Genomic DNA, 24,006 nt, shown 5'->3' with positions numbered 1-24,006 from the left:
TATACATATTTGCACATCTACTTTCTTCTTAACCAAATCAAGAATTTGAGTTGATTTGACAAAGCAAAGCAATGATTTTAGTCTGAATCAACTTCTCAAACTGAATTGAATCCGGGTGATTCATCCATTCCTAATTTTTAGCCTAAATGGACCTCATTGGCAGAAAATCCAAAGTGAATGATCCTCCGATGAATCCTGGACATGTTGCAGAACCTGAGAACAAACCTGGATGGGAAACCAGCACAAAACGGAAGTTCTAGAAGAAGGAAATTCTGAGTCACTTCCAGGTTGTCAAAAGAAAAAATCCCTCCTACATGGACAAATTCATGCACAAACAAGACTTCATGTTAATCCAGGGAATTAATACCTGAGCTCTGAAATTTTCAATGCTAAATATCACATTAATGGAAAAAAGTATCTCTTTGGGGGTACTTGAATGTGAGAATACTCATTTACTCATGTTCCAAAGAAAAATGGGTGATGCAGAAGTCCCTCTTTCATATTTAAAAAATAAAGGTCTATATGGACCATTTTCTCTATTTGTAATGGCTCTCTCTGCAAATTGAAGAATTTCAGATCTTCTTCAGATCTTCTCTACATGGATGTCCAGTGATACACCTGGGTGTAAGGCACGAAAGACCAGGACGTATATTAGGTTCCAATTAAAGTGATTTATTGCTAGTGCCTATGCATAGAAATCTAGTCAGTTAATGGTTAGCACTATTTTGGTGCTAAATAAGGGTTAATGGAATTCAACAGGGATTGGAGTTATTGTCCTTGTGGCAACATAGAGACTCTTTTGACTCTGCCTCTGGGCTCTGCCACTCCTTCTTTTACACTGTGAAATTTAGTATGAGAATGTAACACTCTTGTGGGATTCTGTTCTTCTGCAGGATCATCAAAATTTTGTAAGGGTTTTTTCCCCACCTCTGGGAAAAAGATGTTTTCCTGGCTATTGAATGGCTTTGTGAAACTTCCCCAGCTTGTTTTTTTTTTTTTTAAGTCCCTAGGAAAATAATTGAGGAATTTAACTCTCTCCCTCTACAGAAACCTTGTTTCACTAGGGTCTAAATCAGTGTTTCTCAACCTTGACCATTTTAAGGCATGTGGACTTCAACTCCCAGAAGTCCACAGCCAGCACTGCTGGCTGTGGAATTCTGGGAGTTGAAGTCCACATGCCTTAAAATGGTCAAGGTTGAGAAACACTGGTCTAAATTTAAGCTTCCCCAGAGCAGCTGTTTGTGTCTTCCCTTAAAGTCTTCCTGTTTTCTTTGCAAAGCTGGAGAGGAGGAACTGTGGGGAAACTTATTTCTCCTTTTCTAGGAACGTGGGCTTGCACAGACGGAGTGGGTAAGTGAGCATCAACACACTTGCCTTTTGGAGATCCAGTTAATGAGGTTCCAAATAAAGGAAAGTAGGTCAGCGTACATTTGGTTTGCTTTAGCTGAATAGGACATAATGGATTATGTCCGTTTAAAAAGCAACTCTTTGCTTCCAATTAGAGCAAGTGTTAGGATTCAGACTGGAGAGTCAGCGGGTTTTTTTCTTCTCGAAAAAAAGAAGTGGAAAATATTCATATATTTAATAAATTTATATAGTCATGCATCTTTGTAAAATATTGCTGGGTGGCTTACAAAACTTAAAATGGAAGCATATATATATATGTGTGTGTGCCCATTAGTCACAGTCAGCATCTCAACTACTCAGGATATTACGAAACAGCCAAACAATCCACAAACAATAGCTCCTACACAGCCAACCAATCCACCTACAGCAACTAAGCCAGCACTCCACACCCCCCCACCAATATATATAGAGAGACAGCAGCTCCGATCACACTTTGCTCGCACAAGCACGAAGCCACAGTCCCCAGCCTGAAGATGACGAGTGGGACCTCGTCGAAATGTCGCCAAGATACTCTCAATCTTACACAGGAAAAGACCCGAATACCTATACCCATGAAAATCTACGAAAACATACACACACACACACACACACACACACACACACACACACACACATATATATATATATAGGATTGCTAACAAAGAGTTAAAAGGGGACTGGGATAGCTATTTCAAGCTAATTAGCTCTCATCAGCCAGCCCTATCCTTCTGAGATTCGAACCGGGGCTGCTTGCACGTTAGGCAGCTGTGTTGACCCTTAGGCCACAGTCTCTTTCTCAGTTTGTCAGCTGTATCAGGGAGAGAAGAAACTATGTCTTGAACGTTTTTTGATGCACTCTGTCGGTCCAAATATGGGAGGAAGAATTCTTTGCCTGCATGATGGCTTCCGCTAGTTTTTCTCCAGGATGGTCTGTCCCCACCCTGGTCCGCAAGTCTTCGAGTGAGTGTCCCCATCCCAATTGCAACTGAGTCCATCTCCTTTGCCTCTGGTCTTCTTCATCTTCTCGATCCTTTCCCAGCATTGGAAACTGATGGTCAGAAGCAGAAAGTACACGAATCATGATAAATTGAGGCTGGTCATAGACATAAAAACAAATGTTGCTATTTTAAAAGATGCCATGCGAAAACAACCAACCAAAACTGCTGTTAGGCGGTGCCAAACAAACAGACAGAGATCAGGCACCACCAGAAGGCTGGCCTTAAAACACAAGGAAAGGTGGGTAATAAGACCTTGCCTGGTCTCTGGGGATCACCCTGCCCTCCACAGCTCCTGAAGGCGGGACAAGAAGCAACGGATGACCAGTCAAGGGGAAAAACAACCTGGAATTAAGGAGAAACTTCCCAACAGTGAGAACAATTAACCAGGGGAACGACTTGCCTCCAGAAGTTGTGACTCCTCCAACAGTGGAAGTTTTCAGACAACCATTTGTCTAAAATGGTATGGGGTCTCCTGCTTGAACAGGGGGTTGGACTAGAGGACCTCCAAGGTCCCTTCCGTTATTCTTTTAAACAGCCTTGCCTGGGTTTCGTTTCTTATGGCTTTTGTTCAGTAACAAATACAACAGGAAGCTAAATGACAATCAAATAAATCAGGGGAGGGAGTTGGGTGGAAGTGGCAATATTAAAAAAAAATGCAAATAATCCTTTGTAACCAGGGCTACACAAAAGTGTTGTGCTGCCTACAGCAGATGTGATGGGGGTGGTTGACACCTCCACCCACAGGACCTGTTGGAGTGACACTCAGTGCTGTGTTCATATCTTAGACTCAAAGCAAGTCAAGTTGGAGGTTATTAAGCTGGTGAATGATTTCAATGGGAGTAGAGTCACAATCACATTTGCACTGATGTAATCCTGAATCCCATTGAAGATGTGAGATCCTTTTGGAGTAGACATGTAAAGTATGTAGCTTTGGGGGTGAAAAGATCCCGGACAGCCTGAAACAGAATCATCAAATCCTTGAGCTGGGAGGACACGGGGTGATTATAAAATCCCAACTCTTGTCCTGCTACAAGAATCCGGATGATAGTTAGGAGGGAGAAGACTGTCTAATCTTCACATCAAAAGGTCTAATGAAAAGGAAATGTTTATTGCTAGATCCACTGTTAAATTGTTCCTAAACTGTAAAGACTTTTTTCGTAACAAATCCGTCTCAAAGTTTCATCCTATACTTCACAACTGTACAGTTCTGGACCTTGCAATTGTATTCTTCTTTTGTGACTCGGTCCTCTTTCCATTTCTTGTGTGGGTCCTCCTTCGGTTTCCCTCTTTCTCTTAGCTTTTTTGCCATCACCACTGGCTTGGCTTGCCGTCTTCCATATTTTTCTCCATATCACAATTGTTCACAACTGTGCTTTTAACATCATCTTCTTTAGAAATTCCCACAAGAAACACTTATGAATTGGGCTCACTCAGCATATTTAATCTTGACAATTCCTTTTCCATACCTGGATTTGGGTTGGATTGTCACCATTTACTAAGTGTGCTTGTGTGCCAATGCAACCGGTTTTTCATTCACGTTTAAATATGTGAACATGGCCATTTATAATCCCCATTAGAAAATGAAGTATTCTAATTTTAGCACAGGGTAAGATTGTCATCCTGTTCTTGTGCAGTTAATCTCTTCCCAGATTCTTGCAATTTGCATTGTTCTGTCCCTTTAAAAAAGGAATTGTGTCCATTTGATGACTCAGTTCCTAGCTTTAATTGAAAAAAAAAACGCATGGGTTTTATATTGAGTCTCACCCTATTTCCAATATTATAAAACCTGTTGGTCAACTTGCAAGCTTATTTGCGCCTTTCCAGAAGGAGGATCCCGTTGTGCATTTTATGCAGGCAAAACAGCAATTGGAGACGCAAGAAAATCTGCGGTCAATCTGGATTTGCCTCAAAACTTCAACTTCTTTCAGGGAGATTGAGGCTTCTTCAGTAAAGTGCTAGCAAACCTCTTTATCAAATTTGCTTTGCTTCTTGGATTGGACTAACTTTTGCTCTTTTCTCCTCTGGAGATTCTTCACCATCCACGGTCCCAGGTTGTCCCAAAGGTGCTTTTTCAGGAGGCCACTGGACTTTCTTGTTTTTCTTTGAAGACGTTTTGCTTCTCATCCCAGAAGCTTCTTCAGCTCTGACTGGAGGGTGGGGAACGGAAGGATTTATACTCCTTCCATCATTTATAAACCTGCAAGGTCCAGAACTGTACAGTTGTGAAGTATAGGATGGAACTTTGAGAAGGATTTGTTACGGAAAAAAGTGACTCTCAGAGAGAGTACTAATGACTCTCAGAGAGGATATTAATGACCAGATGACTGCAAAGAATATAAATCCTTCCATTCCCCACCATTCAGGTCAGAACTGGAGAAGCTGCTTGGATGAGAAACGAAACACCTTCAAGGAAAAACAGAGGAAGTCCAGTTGCCTCTTGGAAAAAAGCACCTTTGGGTTTTGCCCTTTTCCCATTTTCTTTTCCCTTTTTAGGTAAGATATCTAACTTCACAATACAAGCCACGGTTTTTATTTTCTTGGATGCAACCAACCCTTTAAATCTTTTGCCATCTCCTTTCTGGAGTGACCAGAGACGGGAACCTCATGGTCACCCTGGAGATGGCCTTTGCCAAGAGACAGGAGGGGGTCCCTCATGAGAAGAGGGAAAAGCACCCACCCCTGGCGTTGATCCAAATCCCGCAAATTAAAGCCACTCATGATAAAGATGCAAATGCATCTGATGATTAATCTGATATTTGACAAGCTTCAGAGTGCTGTTCTTTTCGGCTGAGAGCGGAGCTGTAGCACACTGGAGCTGGCACTGAGACGGCGGGCGTTCAGCGTGCTCTCTTGTGCCTCTTCCTTTGAGCACAGGCTTGCTTCTTTCCAAACAAACACTGCAAAGTCTGGAAATCCGGAACGGATGCCCACCTAGCAGCAGAGGAGTAAGAAGGCTGGTGGTGTCGGATGCCTTTTTCTTCTGGGGACCAGGCCACAATCAGCATCCCAAAGCATCAAGATGCAGGAGAGCAGGAATTTCAGTTAACACCCACCTGGTCACTTCAATTTCCTTCGCCGTTCTGGCTGTGCTGACAACTTTTTTTTTTTTTTTTTTTTTTGCATGGGAGGCAAAACCCCAGTGACAGGGACGTAAACTTTGCTTTGGTGGCTTGGCAGCTGATTGGCATGAAAGGCTGTCTCGGACGATGCTGTCTTTGGAATGGGAATCAGAGGGTCTGCAGACGGTGGGCATAGTGGTGATTATCGTTGCGTCTCTGAAGCTGCTGCATCTGCTTGGGCTGATAGACTTCTCCGAAGGTAAAGCAGTGACTTTGAATTGTTCCCTTGGCAGAGAGTGCTGGCTGAGGCTGGCTGAGCTCCGCAAGTACATTTGTGTACAGAGAATGAAACGTGCAGCTAACACACTTGTGGCAAGCAGCCACTGCAGTTCAGGGTTGCATGGATTGTAAATCACAGTTTTTGTTTTTATTTCTCCGGTTCAGTCACCGCAGCTTCCCCAATGCTACCCTTTTTTGCAGGATGGAGGCAGAAATGCATCTCTCTAATAAATCACATCACCAGAGTCAGAAATTTAGCATCTGTCTTAAACAGGTTTTCTCCTTTGCATGGGGATGGTGGCTTCGTCAAACTGGAACTTTTCTGATGCCATGATTAATGCAATTAAAGTTACAGGGTTGTATTTACACACAAATAGGTTTCTGGAAGACTATTTTGGGGGTGTTCTGTTGATTTGTCATTTCAGAACCAGAGGAGGTTGACTGGTTGAGAAGTCAGTCAATATACCAAGCCACCCGAGTATTGGTTGAAATTTGTGTTCCTGGGAACAAATGATAAAATGTTTTTAATATATCCGTATTTGCCTTGCAGTCTGTTCAGTTTATTTCTTGGTAAAGGAGCACCAAATGTGTAAACAAAACTTCCCTGTAGAGGAAGTTGAGCTTATGAGCCTCGTAATTTCTTGTTTTTTTTTTTTTTTTGGTTAAATCTGCTAAAAATTAAAACTGTAGCTCTCTGATTTAATTCTCTAGATTGCAAGAAAACTGAAATTATTCAGATTGCTCACACAGTGTTTCTCCCCAGCCGATTTCCTTAGAAGTTGCACACGCTCAGAATCTGCCAAAAATTTTCTTCTTATCTTCCTCTCCTTTATTTTATTCATCTGTGTAATGTCTTCAGAAAGTGAAATTGGCAACTATTAACTTCTTAAGAATGGCTAAACAATTCTGCCTTTGCCTTAAAAGGCATGTTAGTAGAAAGAGACTCTTCTAAAATCTAAACTTCATAGAAAACTTCAAAAATATTCTGATAGTAGTTAATTTATCAAGACTGAACAGCAATAAATAATTTATAAAAGTTAAGTTTGACTTGAGTTCAACTCTTGGTATTGGGGTAATGACATAGGCACGTTGGTTTCTTGGCAAAAATTCACAAGTAGCTTGCCATAACCATATTTTAAGCTGTGTTTTTCAACTTCTGAATTTAACCTATAGTTTGAGGATTTTCCAAATATTAACCAAATCTAACTTAGCTTTTTAATAATATCATGCAGGGCCAGCTGGGAGTTATCGCTTGCTATAAGTTGATAAATCTTCATCTCATTACTAAGAATAACTTTGTTTGTGATATTTTAAACTTAGGCCTGAATAATATTAACTATAAGAATATAATAAGAATGCAGTCGATGCAAAATAGCAAAAAACCTTTGATTTAAAAGGGCAAATTGCCTGCATGATGCATCTAAAAAGGGGTGCAGGATCTGAGATATATTGATAGTTCTTGTGTTAATAAATCCTTTTGATTAGGTAGAAGAAATAGGCTAGGACTATACTTCAGCTTTGCAAAGGTTGGGACTTAATTCCAGTCCTTAAATAATAATTTAAGTTAGGGCTAGAGTTGGAGAACAGGGGCTCCAGTCAACATGGTAAGATTATGCTAGGTATAAGATGCAACATGTGGTTTACATATAGATGTATTTGTAAAGATTGACTGAGGTAGCATTCTAGTCCACATTGTGCATAGGTGAAAGACTGGGCAAAAACTAGATAAGACAGAGGGTAGCATGAGATTAATGTGTGTGTGTGTAGGCAGAGTGCAAAAAGAGAGTTTAGTTTGGGGTTGAAAAGAGGGAAAGAAAACTAGACTTAGAATTTGTACTAAAGAGATGGTGATCATGGTGTTGAAGTCTTGTTTTGTACCATGCTTTCCAAGGTTTGCAAGAACTAGATACGCTCTTCAAGGTCTGTGCATCTATTTTCAGCTAAAAATGGCACGCCAGTCTGACTAAGGTGTTTTCACATCTTGAAACTGAAGCCATAAAACTGTTTTCTATTTATGCTGGTTCTCTGCAGTCCCAGGATGTGCTTAGCAGACATTTGTTTGTTTGAACTGAAAAGGTGACCTAACAGCTCCTGCAAAGTCAGTTTGTGCCTCTCTGACCTCAAGTGCTAAGTGAATTAAAATGTTTTGTACAGAATAGGATAATTACAAGGAGGGGAACTAATCCTCTCTTTTTTTCTAGAAGAGAGGGAGAGAGGAGAGAGGGAGACAGAGAGCGAGAGAAGAGAGAAAGAGGAGGGAGAGGAGAGAGGAGGGAGGGAGGGAGAAGAGAGAGAGGAGAGAGAGGGAGAGACAGAAGAGAGGGAGAGAGGGAGGAGAGAGGAGGGAGAGAGACAGCAGAGACAGAGAGAGAGGAAGGAGAGGAAGACAGAGAGAGAGGAGAGAGAGTGGAAAGAGGAGGGAGAGGAGAGAGGAGGGAGGGAGACAGAAGAGAGGGAGAGAGGGAGGAGAGAGGCGGGAGACAGCAGAGACAGAGAGAGAGGAAGGAGAGAGGAAGACACAGAGAGAGAGAGGGTGAGAGAGAGAGGGAGAGGGAAGGAGGGAGGGAGGGAGAGAGAGAGAGAGAGAGAGAGAGAGAGAGAGAGAGAGAGAGAGAGAGAGAGAGAGAGAGAGAGAGAGAGAGAGAGAGAGAGAAGTTAATCAGATCCTCTTCCAGGATTCTGTGCTTATCTGGGTTGATGCTGGTTTCATTTTATGATTAAATAGGGAGAGTTTCTCAAAGTCTATCTGAGTTTAGATCCCAGTTTTATCAGAAAAACTGGCTGCTACAGTATATAGTTGATCCTTTCCAGCCAGATCAGAAGGAGGGAAAAAGTAATTAAAACATCAAGAGAACTGAAGGATGATCCACGGAGTTTCTCTCATTTCTGTTCAGTTTTCAGCATTCGAGGCAACCAACAAATAAACAAACAGATAAAAATTGTCCCTTAATGCACCATTTAAGTCAATTGTTATAGTTTAAGAAGAATTGAAGTAAAATCTGTGTTTTTGCCAAAGCTGTTTTTATCTTCCCAAATGTGTTTAAGGTTGCTATCTAAAGATAATTAAGACAATAAATCCCCCCCCCCAGAAGTCTTCCATCAGGAAAAGTCTGCCTGATCTTGCATTTTGAGGGATCAATAAGTGAAAACAGGATTCAGCCTCATTCGTTTTATCTTATTTAGAACATCTTGTAAAAATACACATTAAAATGCACATTACACGAATCAAGCTGTAATTAAAGAAGGAACGCAAAACACAACCCTGGGCATTGTTGTTTCTGGCTTTGGAAAGAGAACTATGATTTCAGGCGTAATATGGTTAAATGGAATCTCTTTATCGACCTCTATAAAATTATTCATTAATCTACTAAAAGGCCACCTGCACATTTTAAGAGTCCATTTGGTCAAAAATCGAAAGGTGAAAAAAATCAGCAATAATTCTGTTTGCGGGCTCTCTTTTATACTTCTGCAAAAGGGGGGGAAAAAGCAGCCTTAGTTCTTGGAAATATTTATTGTGCTTCTTTAGTTTATTTAGTTCAAGAAGTGAAAAGCAGAGTTGTAAGCTAATTTACACCTTCTGGTTTTTACCTATCAAAATTTCATGTCCACAGAAACAGATTCATCTATTTCCTTGAACTTTAAATGATGTTCCGCTAGGATCTCATCCCCCGTGAAAATTAGCCATTAAAACCTGGCGAACCAGGTATACAAGCAGTCCTTAATTTACATCAGTTTGTTTAGTGGCTGTTCAGAGTTATAGTAGCAATGAAAACAAGTGCATTGTGGCCATTTTTCACCCTTAGGACAGTTGCAGCATCCCCACGGTCATGTGATCAACATTCAGAGGGTTGGCAACTGACTTGTACTTAGGACGGTTGCAGTGTGATCCGTTTTTGCAAACTTCTGACCAGCAAAGTCAGTGGAGAAGCCGGATTCACTTAATAATCCTGTTACTAACTTAACAACTGCAGTAATTCACTTAACAACTGCCGCAAGAAAAGACATAAAATGGGGCAAAACTCAGGTAACAACTATCTCATTTAGCAACAGACATTTTGGGCTCAGTTATAGCCATAAGTCGAGGACGACCTGTATTTAGACTTTCTTCTCTTTTTCCTTCCTGCCTTTTAATTCTTTTTTTGGCCCATGCGTACTACTTTTACTTCCTTGCTTTGTTACACATGAGTGTTTACCTTGAACTGGCATCGGGATACCAACTTGTAGATGCTGCTCTTAACAAGACCCAAGGCTTTTGTGTTTTTCTTAAATTCTTAAATTAGACACTAAAAGAGAAATCTCGCTTTTGCTGCAGGTGTAATCGGCTGTCAAAATGTTCATTCAGCCCAAAATCTATTGCCAGATGTGCTCAATTAACTGAAAGCTAAAAGGTCACTGTCATTTCCAATTGTGCTGTGGCAACGCACATCAATAGTTATTGAATTATTATTTGTACTGTCTGCTCCTTTAACTCTCAAATGAAGATGAGTAACATTATTTTCCCCCACACACAAACTTATTTTTTAAGCATTCAGGGAACAAAACAAAACAGAACAAAACCAACTGCAGGTTATTCTGTGTTATCTCAGTAAGACCCTGGACCAGGTTTAAGAAGAGAAATATTCTTCCAGAATGTAGGTGAGATTGTTATCTGACCTTACAGCAGCCTATGGCGACTTCTTGGTATGGGCTTTAATAGAGTACAGCAATAGCAGACTTATATACCGCTTCATGGTGCTTTCACAGCCCTCTCTAAATGGTTTACAATATCAGCCTGTTGCCCCCAACAATCTGGGTCCTTCTTTTGCTGACCTTGGAAGGCTGGAAGGCTGAGCCAACCTCAAACTGGTCAGGATCGAACTTCCTGGATGTGAGCTGAGTCAGCTTGCAATACTGCATTTTAATCACTGTAAAGGAAGGAAGGAAGGAAGGAAGGAAGGAAGGAAGGAAGGAAGGAAGGAAGGAAGGAAGGGCGGGCAATAGCAATAGCAATAGCACTTAGACTTATATACCGCTTCACAGTGCTTTACAGCCCTCTCTAAGTGGTTTACAGAGTCAGCCTCTTGCCCCCAACAATCATTTTACTGACCTTGGAAGGAAGGACGGAAGGCTGAGTCGACCTTGAGCCGGTCAGGATCAAACTGCTGGCAGTGGGCAGAGTCAGCCTGCAGTGCTGCAGTGCTGCCTTCAACCAACCGGAACATCCAATGAGCCTCCTTGATCAGAATATAATCTGATTTGATTCAGTATGAATTAAAAGTGGTTGATTGGAGATGTCATAATCGCTTTGCACTTAATGAGATTTTTGTTTTTGCCCTCTAGGCCAGCGGTGAGAGTTTTAACCTCTCTTTGCTTCTCAACTGACTTATTGTCAGCTAAGGGAGTCTCTGCGTTTAGTCTGATTATGTTCCTCCATGATGATCGGGTCTTCATCTGTCCTTCCAAGCCTCCCCATGGTGACGGACCCCTCACTATCATAGCTGAATCTCTTCCACCTGGTGGCTGGTTGTCCTCTTCCCTTCCCTTCTCCAGGAGCCAGGCCTTTATTTAAAGTGCAGAAACTAAGACTATTTCTGCCTGCACCTATTTATTATTTTTAGCGTAGGGCATATCATGTACGGACTAGCAATAGATATTAACATTTCACCTAGATTAGTAAAACATAATAAAGTATAAATGTTAAAAAAAGAATCCATGTTCAGATACCAATTTCTGGGCTGTCTAACTATTGAAGCACACCATCATTTATATGAAAAAAAAAAACCAGATATTGGGCAATGCTGGGAGTTGAAGTCCACATGCCTTAAAATTGTCAAGGTTGAGAAACACTGCTGTAGGTGGAGACACATCATGGTGTTTGAATATTTTTTTCCCAAGGTCTTCACAGCTAGTTTGTGGCATATTTCTTCACTGTTTTTTTCCTTTACTGTTGATGCTTGCTCCTAAAGGCAGAAGCTACCCACCACTTTGATATCTCCCTTGTCAGTCTGATTGTTCTACTGTTGTCATTAGTTTGGTCTTCTTTGCGTTTAATTTTAATCCCATTTTTCACTGTGCTGTTTGGCTTTTAATAGAGTCAGAGGGAGTTTGTCTTTCTGTCTCGCCTTTTCTCTTTCTCTCTTACGCTTCCCTCTCTTGAAGATGAAGCTTAGGGAGTAATGACAGTCCCACTTATTTCCTAATGTTCCCCCCTTATTCTTCAATCTCCATTAGCATTCACCGGCACACCTGGGCAAAGTGCAGACTCTGCGTGCATCCAAGACAACTACATTATGAGAATTTATCCTGCTTCTCTCTCAGTCATATGTTTGTAGTTTAAATTGCCCATAATTACTTCAGCACTCAGCATATGTTCACAAGCATATCCTTAATAAGGCATCCTGCTAAGTTCAGACCTCTGGCTGCTTCAGTCCAAGCATAATCGGAGTCAGGAGGCACATTTCCCATTTGCCTAATGGGGGGGGGGGAGACAGAGGCACGACAGCTCAGTAGTTAAAGATGCTGAGCTTGTCAGCTGGAAAACTGACAGCCCAGGTTCGGGACCTGGAGACTGGTTGAGCTCCCGTTCCTTGCTCCAGCTCCTGCCCATCTAGCAGTTTAAAAGCATGCAAGTGTGAGTAGATAAATAGGTTGTCAACGCTGCTAACATCTGATGTTTTTGCATTGACAACAGATGGAAATGTAGCTTTTCCCCTTTTGCTTTTAGAGTTAGATGATGCTGGGAGTGGGGGGATGTGAATGAGAGTCCAGCTAGACATAATAACACTAAAACTTAGCGTGAGAATCAAGGTTATTGAACTTAGAGCTGATAAAGAATTGGCAGGCTGGAGAGCTGGAGAGGAAGCCCGTGCTTCTAGCTAATTGGGGAATGTGATTTATGACTGTTAATTGGAGGAGGGAATTTTGCTTTGATGCTATGTGCCCAGGGGAGGGGAATTAAGTTTTTGGCTTCAATTATGTAAGTGCTGATATTATGCTACTCGGATAAAAGATCCTTTAAGGTAAACAATGCCTCAAAGTTCTTTTGAAGAGTTTCATCTGTCGGAACCATGACATAGGTACCACTTTGGTGGAAAGGTAACAGCATTCTGTGCACCTTTGGTGTATAACCATGTTGGCCACGTGACCACAGAAGGTGTTTTTGGACAATGGTGGCTCCCTCAGCTGAGAAGCCTAGAATTGGATAACAATTGGACAAAGGAAACCTTAATCTTTAATGGGGGAGAGGCAGAAATGGCTGCAGGTGTTTGGTTTCATGCCTTTCATGCCAATTTTTTTTTCAAGGACTGAGGAAATGAGGATTTATTACCGAATTGTTGTATAGCATGCATTTAATTTTTACTTAATTAATCAGCTCTTGTCAAATGTTCGTGAAAGCTAAATACAGTGTTGCCGTGACTTCGGTAAAGGAAAACCTCAGTTTCAAAGAAAGGCCCGCTGTTATTTGCTGAATTTGGGCAGAAACCATTTTATATTTGCTGAAAGGAATCCTGTCTAAGCAGTATTTTTAGTCGGGGACGGCTCCTGAAAGTATAAAACAGCCGAACCTCAAAGTTATTAGACTTAGCGTCTCCATTTAATGTTCTTCCCCAAGTTTGCTTTTTAAGAGCTAACTTCATTCTGTGCAGAGCTGCAAAACATGGCAGCCTGTTTCCGCAAAGAAAAAGAAAAAAACGCCTTGGATTCTAAAAAAAAAAAAGAGAGATCAAATCGAGTATGAGATAATTACAAAATTGTTCATTTCATATACTGATGACTAGGGCCCAAACTTGCTAATCTCTCTCCAAAGGGTGAAGCAATTCAGAATGAAATGGAGAGGGTTGGGGGTTCAACACAAGATCAAGATTATTTATTTATTTATTTATTTATTTATTTATTTATTTATTTATTTATTTATTTACAAATATTTATATGCCGCCCAATCCCAAAGATTATAGCCTACAATACTAGAAGTTTGAGACTATAAGGATAAATTTCTGAGCCGGCTGGCTGATCGGAATCCGTTAGCCGTGACCTATGGAGAACTCCATTACGCCTCCTCCCTCACACAAATCTACACCTGTGTGTACCCATCCATGGCCAGGAATATGAAATGACTCTGCTAATATACTCCACTCAGGCTTTTGATGCAAAGGTGGGCTGCTGGTTTAGGCTTCTTGTGCTGCCTCTGACCCCAGTCTGGCTCACCCTATCTCAGGGGTAGGCAACCTTGGCTCTTTTATGACTCGTAGACTTCAACTCCCAGAATTCCTGAGCCAGCCGTGTTGAGGAATTCTGGGAGTTGAAGTCCACAAGTCATAAAGTGGTCAAGGTTAGGGACCCCTGCCCTAGAGTATAGGATAGACCAGGAACTTGGCAAAACAAACAAACAAATAAAGGAGAAGACAACATATAGCTAAGCATTATTGCTGCCTACGATCATCCGACGTCTAGCTCAGTTCAAAGGATATTTTTCCCCCTTTATGTCCCAGAGGTGCTTTTTCAAAAGGCAACTGGATCTTGTTTCTCCTTGAAGACGTTTCCCTTCTCATCCAAGCAGCTTCTTCAGTTCTTGGATGAGGTGTGAAACATCTTCAAGGAGAAACAAGGTCCAGTTGCCTTGTGAAAAAGCACCTTTGGGACCACCGTGACTTGGATGGCTGAGGCTCTCCAGTTTTCTCCTTTATCTTCTCACAGCAGCTGGCCATGTTGTTTAACCATCATCCTTTGTACTTCTTCAGTATTGAAGAAACGGGCAATCTATTAAATTTGTATTCCCCATTAGAATGAACTATAGGTTTAAAAAAATCTCATGTAATTTACGGCGCAATGTTATTTCATGTGGGGTTAATGTGAACTGTTATATCATACCTGTCATGTTCAGATGAATGCGGTAAAGCTTATTCTTTTTTTTCCTAAACATCTACTTCATCTACAAGTTATTTTTAACTAAAGAAGATGTCTGGAAACCCAACGCACATTATCCAATCAAATCATTAAATCCTCCAAAATCTGTAGAAAAACTAGCTTTTATTTATTTAAATCAATACAAGCTGCCAAGATTTTATGAAGGAAAGCCCCTTTGTTTGTGACATTTTAAATGTGTTAAATATATAACAATAATGCTGTTATTTCAATCCTTTACACAGCAGAATTTACACTACATTGTGGGTCTTCCACCATATCCTGTAGCAATAGAAATTACTCGCAGGTTTTGTGAAGGAAGGTTTTCCCAGAAATTTGTATTTCTTTCCTTTCTTTCAATCTGCTCTGGGCTAACAGAAAAAAAAAGGAATATGGTGATACTTTGAGGAAGATTCTGGAAGCTTCTTGGGAAGTTGAGTCATGGAAGCGGGACTTGGTTTCTTTTTTTTAATTTGAAATGTTTTGCTGCTTATCCAAGTAGTCTAAAGTCTAAAAAAAACAGAAAAGAAATCCAGTTGCCAACTTCCAGACAGGAATGTGGAGAATACAAAAATTTTACAAGATCTGTCTACTCGCCTTAATAATTTATCCCAGCCTTTCTAAAAAAAATAAATAAATACCAGAGTTATTTGATCACATTTAGATTATCCGCACCAGAAAACTCATTATCTAATCTAAGACAAAATAACCAGACATCTTATTTTAACTTGGGACTTCTAGGTAAAGGATATCTTTTTTTTCTCAGTAGATTAGATAGAAATTTAATTTGTTCAGTCATTTTGTTAGAAATCCCCACAGACTGTCTGAAGAGATTTGTCTTTGACATCCTTTTCTTTTATTGTCCAAACGGATAGAGCAGCAACATTTTATATTAAATTTTCCCCCAGCATCTGCAGTTGTTTTCCAAAGTAAAGGAATGAAAAGGTAGATAACCACATCTCATGTGAGTAGCATTGACACGGATGTAATTATTCTAAAAGAGGCTGCAGGATTTGGGTTTGGCTAGTCTAAAGAAAAGAAGAAACAGGGGTGACCTGACAGCAGCATTCCAATATTTGAGGGGCTGCCACAGAGAAGAGTGAGGGGGTCAATTTGTTCTCCAAAGCACCAGAGGGCAGGACAAGAAACAATGGATGGAAACTGACCAACGGGAGAAGCAACCTGGAATTAAGGAGAAACTTCCTAACAATAAGGACAATTAACCAGTGGAACAGAAGTTGCCTCCAAAAATCATGGTTGCTCCATCACTGGAGGTTTTTAAGAAGAGACTGGACAGCCACCTGTCTGAAATGGAATAGGGTCTCCTGCTTGAGCAGGGGGCTGGACTAGAAGACCTCCAAGATCCCTGCCAGCTGTATTCTATTGTAAAAAAAGCATTTTTACCTAGACCGCAGGAAAACTGAGCATCCAATCAAGACTGTGGTTCTTACTCTTCATGATGCACACAAGAAGATAAAGTGTGTGTTTCAACTGTATCTTCTCTGGTGGATTTACAAGTTTTGGAACTGCTACTAGATACTTGAGAATTGTTTGAAAGTGCGGAAAGTCAATATGTGTAGTGTACACCGCTTAGAGAGTGCTTGCACTTAAAGCGGTATATAAGTCTCATAAATAAATAAATAAATGTGCTCATTTTAAAAATTAATTATCGTCTTTCTCCAAGCAAAGCATAAATTCATGTCACATTAATTAATTTGGTTCGGGGGATAAGGCAGATTAGCCTGGTTAGTCCTTAGATGGGGTACCTCCAGGGAGTATCTGGTCTGTTGGCTTAGCAGGATAGAGCTGGAAGGGACTTGGAGGTCTTATTTATTTATTTTATTTATTTTTAAAATTTATAAGCCGCCCCACTCCCAAAGGACTCTGGGCGGCTAACAATAAAAAACACATAAAACATAACAAAACAACAATACAAAAACAATCATCCAGGGGTAAGGTTTTATAAACCCCAGGCCTGCCGGAAAAGCCAGGTCTTAAGTAGCTTACGGAAGACCAACAGGGTGGGAGTGGTCCTAATCTCCGGGGGGAGCTGATTCCAAAGCGTGGGCGCCATCACAGAGAAGGCCCTCCTCCGCGGCCCCGCCAAATGGCACTGCTTGGCCGATGGGGCCTGAAGGAGGCCCAGCCTGTGGGATCTAAGCGGACGTAGGGAACTATGAGGTAGTAGGCGGTCTCGCAAATAGCCTGGCCCTGAGCCATATAGGGCTTTAAAGGTAATGACCAACACCTTGAATTGGACCCGGAGACCAATAGGCAACCAGTGCAGCTCACGGAGGATAGGTGTAACGTGGGTGTATCGAGGAGCACCCACTATCACTCGTGCGGCTGCATTCTGGACCAACTGTAGTCTCCGAATACTTTTCAAGGGTAGCCCCATGTAGAGCGCGTTGCAGTAGTCCAACCCCCTGCTCAAGCAGGAGACCTTATACCATTTCAGACAAGTAACTGTCCAGTCTCTTCACCTGAGTCTGGGTGTGCCCTTTGGCATCTGTGAGTTAATCCTATTATGTCCTGTCTTAGAGTTTGGGTGGGGTATGCAGATTTTCTTAAAAATCTCCAGTGATGGAGCGCCCACAACTTCTGGAGGCAAGCTGTTCCTCTGGTTAATTGTCCTCAGTGTTAGGAAGTTTCTCCTTAATTCCAGGTTGCTTCCCTCTTTCCCTACCTTAGTTTCCATCCATTGTTTCTTGTCTTGCCGTCTGGTGCATTGGAAAATAAGTTATACTGTCATGAAGCAGTACATAAGTCTATTTTAGAGTGCTATCAAGTACAGCATGGATGGTATCATCAGGAATCAAGACTGATGTGATGGCATCCAACTACATAATTAAATTTACGAATGTATTGTCTGATCTTGAGATAGTGCTTCAATGGGGAACTATTAGAAATTTGCCAGCTTGGATCTGGACTTTGAAATTGGAAAGATTCATTGTGAGGAAGTAATGACAAATCACTTCCATGTAGCTGCCAAGAAAATTTGCAAATGTGTCCATGAAGAGTTCATAAAGTGACCTAAAGTTGGGCTGGGCTTGAAGAAGCCTGAATTTTAACTGGATTAAAATTTAAAATTTAAAGCAATGACTGCTGCATGCTGAAATAAATAAATAGGAAAGAAAGAAAGAAAGAAAGAAAGAAAGAAAGAAAGAAAGAAAGAAAGAAAGAAAGAAAGAAAGAAATGGTTAAGCAACTATCATTGCTTTCTTTCTCACAGAAACTAAATCTAAATGATTTAAAAGAGCAATTGCTGTCTCTGTGCTTCAAGGGCATTTAAAAAATAAATTATTCTTCTCAAAGACTTTGCCTTGGGAAAGTGTATGGATTGAATTTCATCTACAGGCATCCTTTTTAAAAACTGAATTACTAAAAGGAATGTTTTTTTTCCCCTCCTAATGTGAATTGCTGAGTAATAGACATTTATCTACCACTGTACCATGGAGGGAAGTACATTTTGCAAGAAAGGGATTTTTATATTTATAGAATCATATCCATTTGTGGAACAAATTTTGGGGTGGAAGGGGAAAAAAAGATGCACAAAACTAGGAATGTACCATAAAGAGTTGTTGAATAGTCAACGCAATTATTATGTAAAAATATGTAGCATTTGTTTAAGTGATAGTGATATCTCATATAAAGTAATTCAACTATTCTTACATAAATAAAATTTCAGAAACTTGTACTAATATATTTTAACTGTAGAAATAAAAGGGGGTACTCTTTTGAGTTTATGCCAAATTATTTTCCAAGCGTGGTCTTACCAAGGCAGAACATTCGGGATGCTTTGAACCGCAGTGTAAAAAATAAACATAAAACTAGGTTAAGAATTGTGGGCACAACTGAGTAAAATAGTTCAGGGGGATCCAAATGGTGCTTTTGCATGAGACAACTGGACTTTCTTGTTTTTCATTTGAAGACATTTCACTTCTCATCCCAGAAGCTTCTTCCGCTCTGACTGGATGGTGGGGAAGGGAAGGATTTATACACCTTTGATCATTTATAAACCTCCAAATGGCTTCAAGGACTCTCTAAAAGGATGCAAACGATCAACTGTCTGCAAGGAGTACAAATCCTTCCCTTCCCCACCATCCAGTCAGAGCTGAAGAAGCTTCTTGGCTTGGTTTGGCTCAATAAATGAGGAGGAGTCTTTCAAAAACACACATTAATTATAAATGGGCATTTGCATTTACTTTGCACGGGTCAGTGAATAATTGCTTTTACCCCCAGTCTTTGCAGCGCCAATACACTTAATGAAAAATAAACCCGGTTAGCATAGTTGTTCCCTTGGAAGTTAACGTCTGTTCATTTTTCCTTGAAATGCCAGACTGTCTGATGATAAATAGCATGTCAGTTTAGATTCTGTAGGAGAAGAAATGGCACACAGCTTGGATAAATAGCTCTGAGTCACTTCTCCAACGTGCACCCCGTATTTCAACTAGGTGCAGCCAACATTTTAAGTCGAAAAGTGTACAAAGCTGTTTCCTTTTGATGTCCTAATGCTAGGAAAAGCTCTTTTGAGAAGTGAAGAGAAGACTCTGGTCCCAGTAGGAGAAAGAGTTATTAAACCAGCTAGGAGGCGGAGCGATTCTTCCTTTGCTATCCATTGTTTGTTTGTTTTATTTTTCTAGTCACATCAATGTTCCCTGACATTTAATAACAATGGCGACATTTTTGCAATAGCTGTTCATATCGTTCCGGAAGACCTTAGCTTTACCATACGCTGAAGTTTGTTGCCATTGTGTGTGTGCTTTTTAAGAGCAAAGCCACAGCTCGAAGTTGGAATGAGGCACACGTTGTGCAGTTGAACTAGCAGCAGTTGCTGGTTCTTGTCGGCTGAGCATCTTAGAAGGGGAGCCAAGCCAAAATGGAAAAGAAGTGCTGAATTTTTACCTGCCCAACTGCATTTTGTAGATTCTACGTGGATTAACAGCAAGATGGGCAAGCAAACAAATTTGATTAATAAATAAATACATAAGAAAGATGGCTCCAGGGGTATCTGCAGGGTGTGGTCTAAAATATATATAAAAAGAAGGTGAGATTTGGTCACACTGTTGTGGTCACCCTCTTGACTCCCCCCCCCCGCCGTATCCTGAGGACATACCAGGATCTAAGTAGCAAGGTGTGATATACAAACGTTGGAGGGAGGATGTGTGTGTGGGATACACCTTTTCCATCTGAGCTTCACTCACGTCTTAGGCACACTGCTGCGTGACTCTAAGAAAAACCAGCCCAGGGACCCCAGTGGAATTGAAATTTGCCAATAGTTTTATGAATGCAACATTTCAGTGTTAAAATATTTGACTTGCCACACAAGAAAAAGCAAATAACGATCTTCAATCAACCAGAAGGGACCTTGGAGGTCTTCTAATCCAACCCCCTGATCAAGCAGGAGACCCTATACCATCTCAGACAGGTGCCTGTCCAGTCCCTTCTTAAAGACCTCCAGTGTTGGAGCACCCACAACTTCTGGTGGCAAGCTGTTCCACTGGTTGATAGTTCTTCATTTTTCCTTAGTTCTAGGTTGCTTCTCTCCTTGATTGGGTTCCATCCGTTGCTTCTTATCCGGCGTTCAGCTGTTTGGAGAATAGGTTGAGCCCCCCCCTCCTCTTTGTGGCAGCCCCTCAAATATTGGAAGACTGCTGTCATGTCACCCCTGGTCCTTCTTTAGAGGCAATCCTTCTAGATTGCTTCTAAACACAGGAGCAATCTCAGTGTGAACATACTGCTTCTTTTAAATCAAATTCTGTTTAGAATATTCATCTGTAATGTTATTAATTTCCAAGATCTGCAGCTGCTCGTGGCCCTTAGTTTGAGGCAGAAAAAACCAAACAGCTCCAAGCTATATTTCACAGAAACTCCAAAACAATTACTCTGAAATCAGATGAAAGCTAGGGTTTTTAATTTATCCTTCAAGCTTGAGTAACGGTGGCCCATTAAAGCCAGGATGATTGTGTCCCTGGGAGGCAAACAGCTCTTTTGTGTTTATTACAATCGTTGTCTTTCCAAACTCTTTTCCTTTGCAACAGGCGTGCTTTCAGAATCCCTGTGTCAACACGTCTGTCCCAGATTTTGTCCTTTCTATTATTTAAAGTGGTCGCATCCTCTCCTTTGAATATTGTGCCAGAATGAGGGACTCAAGGAATGTCAATGAAATACTTGTCCCCACCTCGTTCAGGAAGGCCTTCAGAAACACTCCAGATGTGGGTTTGTCTCAGCCAGAGAAGAAAGTTAAAGATTCTGAATAGAATAGAGCTGGAAGGGACCTTGGAGGTCTTCTAGTCCAGCCCCCTGCTCAAGCAGGAGGACCTATACCATCTCAGACAAGTGACTGTCTAGCCTCTTCTTAAAAATCTCCAGTGATGGAGCACCCACGATTTCTGGTGGCAAGCTGTTCCACTGGTTAATTGTCCTCACTGTCAGGAAGTTTCTCTTTAATTCCAGGTTGCTTTTCTCTTTGATCAGCTTCCAACCTTTGTTTCTCATCCTTCCCTCATAATGTTCTGAAGGCCAAATATGCTTTTTTCAGCTCGTGCCTAAATATTTCCCAGCGAGACAGACCGAGACAGGAAGGTCATTTAATTACAGTTTATTCAGAATACTCTGATAAAAGGGATTCCTCTCATCCAAAGTAGGAATCTTGAGACCTATCATACATTCCCTTTTATAGTTAAGACGTCAAAGAAAATACAAGCAAATAGGAATAAATGGACAGGGCAAAAGTAACTTCCCCGTTGCACAGGGGAATCCAGGAACTTTAGGTATAAGGGATGTAATAACATAATAGAATTTAGGAATTCTGTGTCAGGTGCAAAAGATTCGATCCATACCTGAAGGTCCAATTAAAACTGATTTATCAGTAGCCAGCCTATGCATAGGAATCTTAACTAATGATTAGCGCTTGCTCGGAGTTAGATAACAGTCTATAGAATTCAAAGGACTTTGGACTTAGTTTGTGGCTACATAGGGATTCTTGGCTGATCCTCTTTTGACTTCACCCCCAGATGTGCTACTTTGCTTCTCTCACAGCCTTCCAGAATTTCCCTTTCCCTCCTCTTCGTCAAAAAGGCCAGAATCAAAATGAGATTACTTTAAATTTCTCTGTCATTTACTTTCTCTTAACAATTCCTCTATTCCTTTGTTGAGGCTATTTCTGCATTCTTCTACAGTTTTGACCCGGGGATGTTATTGCACTTATTAATAAATGTTTCAGCACCTCTTCTCTTTATTTATTATTTTAAAAAAAATCCTCTCAAAATGGATTGTAAACCAAGTCTGCTTTCTTGAGTGTCTCTTTCAGCAAAGAAAAGACAGCAGGCAGAAGACAAATTTTAGGATACCGTAGGAGGATTAAGAATTCAGGAGCAAAGGAAAAGTCTCATCCTTGAAGCATTTTAATGGACTGCAAAATATGAAAAAAATGACTAAAATTCTTGGTCATAAACAGGAGAAAGAGGGGCTGGTGGGTTGCCTGAAGTGACTACGATTCCAGGTTTTGCTCTTCGGCTGTAAGCTATACAATTAACACATCACATCACACATCACATACCTGTAATATTTATTTATTTATGTTCTGAACACAATATTATCACTTTTTAATATTGAACATTGCAAATAATGTTCTGAGACTCTCACATTTGGAGGGAATGTCCATCCGTGCAGGAGAAAACATTGTTTATGGGTTCCTAACCAATGATTGAACTGACATTGATGGCTTAGATTCAGTGATGATAAAATCTCCCTTTTTCTGTCACACCAGTTAGGCAACATGTTTTGATAGTCATAGAAACCCATTAATAAGCCATTGCACATTCAGGGATCTTGGATTTATTTTGTTTTTATTTCATTTCATGTACTTGCTGTTGCTTTGGTTTAAGCTGACAAATGTACAGTGATTGCATCTGTTTGTCTGGAAAATATTGAAGGTAATTAATTGTTTTGGCCTTTGAAAAAGTTGCTCCTTCTATCTGCTGCTTCCTTTCTGCAAACCAGGCGTGATTCTTCCTCCCATGATTGCAGGTGTAGGAGGTGTTTTCATACCGTTAGTAATGATGCTAATTAAGGGAGCAGTTGAAGAAAATGATAGAAATAGATAGTTGAGTTCAGACACACGTAACCCAGTGCATCTTGATTTGCCAATTTTTTAGACATTTTTGGCAAAAAACAGTCCTGACTCATAATTACATTGTGGGAAAAGACGAACAGAAGGGACGTTTGCATGGGATCCGTAAGCTGTTCCTATTTCTGCTTCCTGCAGGGTGGACTGAAGATTTTGGCGAGAAGGTCCACCCAAGCAGGGCCTGGTGAGCAGGTCCACCCAAAGCGCTTGAGTCCCAATCGGTCAGCAAGATCTGGGATGAGTCTGAAGCAGGGTCCCATCCTGTTTATTGGGCCGGTCCCTTCTTGGATTGCAAAAGAGGCCAAGGAGATGGGCGGTCCATGGGGTTGGATCCATGCTGTCCTGCTGGCCTCCTTGGAGTAGGTGCTTCCTCTTGCTCAAGAGGGTATCTCCAGATCCAACATGGAGCTGGCCGTTTGAGGGATTGTTATCGGCCTAGCCAGTTTGATCCAATGGAATTGGTGCTTTCTGGATCTCCTTGATTCAACTATTCATCTATTGGGATCCAAGAAGCTTCTTCAGCTCTGACTTAACTTTTTTGTTTTTCCTTGAAGAGATTTCGCTTCTCATCCAAGAAGTTTCTTCAGTTCTGAAGAAGCTGAAGAAGAACTGAAGAAGCTTCTGGGATGAGAAGCAAAACGTCTTCAAGGAAAAACAAAGAAAGTCCAATCAACTTTTGCAAAAGCACCTTTGGGACAATCATGACCTGGATGACTCAGCATCTCCATAGACATCTGCAGCCCAAAGATTGATCTCAAACTAATCATCTTGCAATTGTTTTCAAATGTATAAAATCCCTGGCAGTGAGCTACGTTTTTGTTCCTGAGTGGTGCAGGTGGACCCACCAGTCCTGTCAAGACCCTGTTTGCATACCTGGGAACAAACATTGATAACCATGGAGTTAAGGAAAGGATGAGAAGGGCTGGCTTGCAAGACATCTGCTTAATTAAAAAGAAAAGAACAAACGCTGAATGAAAGCCTGACATGTCCTGTTAATATTGTTACACATACACTCATCTTATTTGTGCGGGGTGCAATTAGGATGCCAGCCATCTGGTACAGATTGTGGAATCACAACATATAACCTTATCGCTAAGCTGTTATGAACCATATTAGTGAGTATCTAACACAAAGGAGCTGAGATGGATGATAACAGCCGCCTGTTCAGAGAAAATTAGATTTTTTGTAGCAGTAGGAAAACATTAAACAAGAAAAAGGAGAGGTCCAGATGGATACTGACTGTTTTTCCCACTTGTCAGGCCAGTCCTTATTT

General features: G+C 40.9%; 1 protein-coding gene across 6 annotated transcripts in view; it reads left to right on the top strand.

Annotated features, from left to right (window-relative positions):
* Positions 1–24,006, top strand: part of KCNIP4 (potassium voltage-gated channel interacting protein 4) — a 217,381-nt gene that overhangs the window by 153,468 nt on the left and 39,907 nt on the right. For 2 of the 6 annotated variants that reach the window (XM_039335898.1, XM_039335900.1), the window contains exon 1: positions 4,791–5,702. The exons of the other annotated variants lie outside the window; for them this stretch is intronic. In XM_039335898.1, the coding sequence (XP_039191832.1) occupies positions 5,591–5,702 (112 nt within the window). In that variant the 5' untranslated portion in view covers positions 4,791–5,590. Of the gene's footprint in view, positions 1–4,790; positions 5,703–24,006 lie in introns of those variants that run through there. 6 annotated transcript variants of the gene reach the window in all.

This window comes from Crotalus tigris, unplaced genomic scaffold (assembly GCF_016545835.1).
Source record: "Crotalus tigris isolate CLP2741 ecotype Arizona unplaced genomic scaffold, ASM1654583v1 scf7180000017663.5292952, whole genome shotgun sequence".
Taxonomy (NCBI): domain Eukaryota; kingdom Metazoa; phylum Chordata; class Lepidosauria; order Squamata; family Viperidae; genus Crotalus; species Crotalus tigris.
This window is presented reverse-complemented; position numbering and strand designations above follow the sequence as displayed.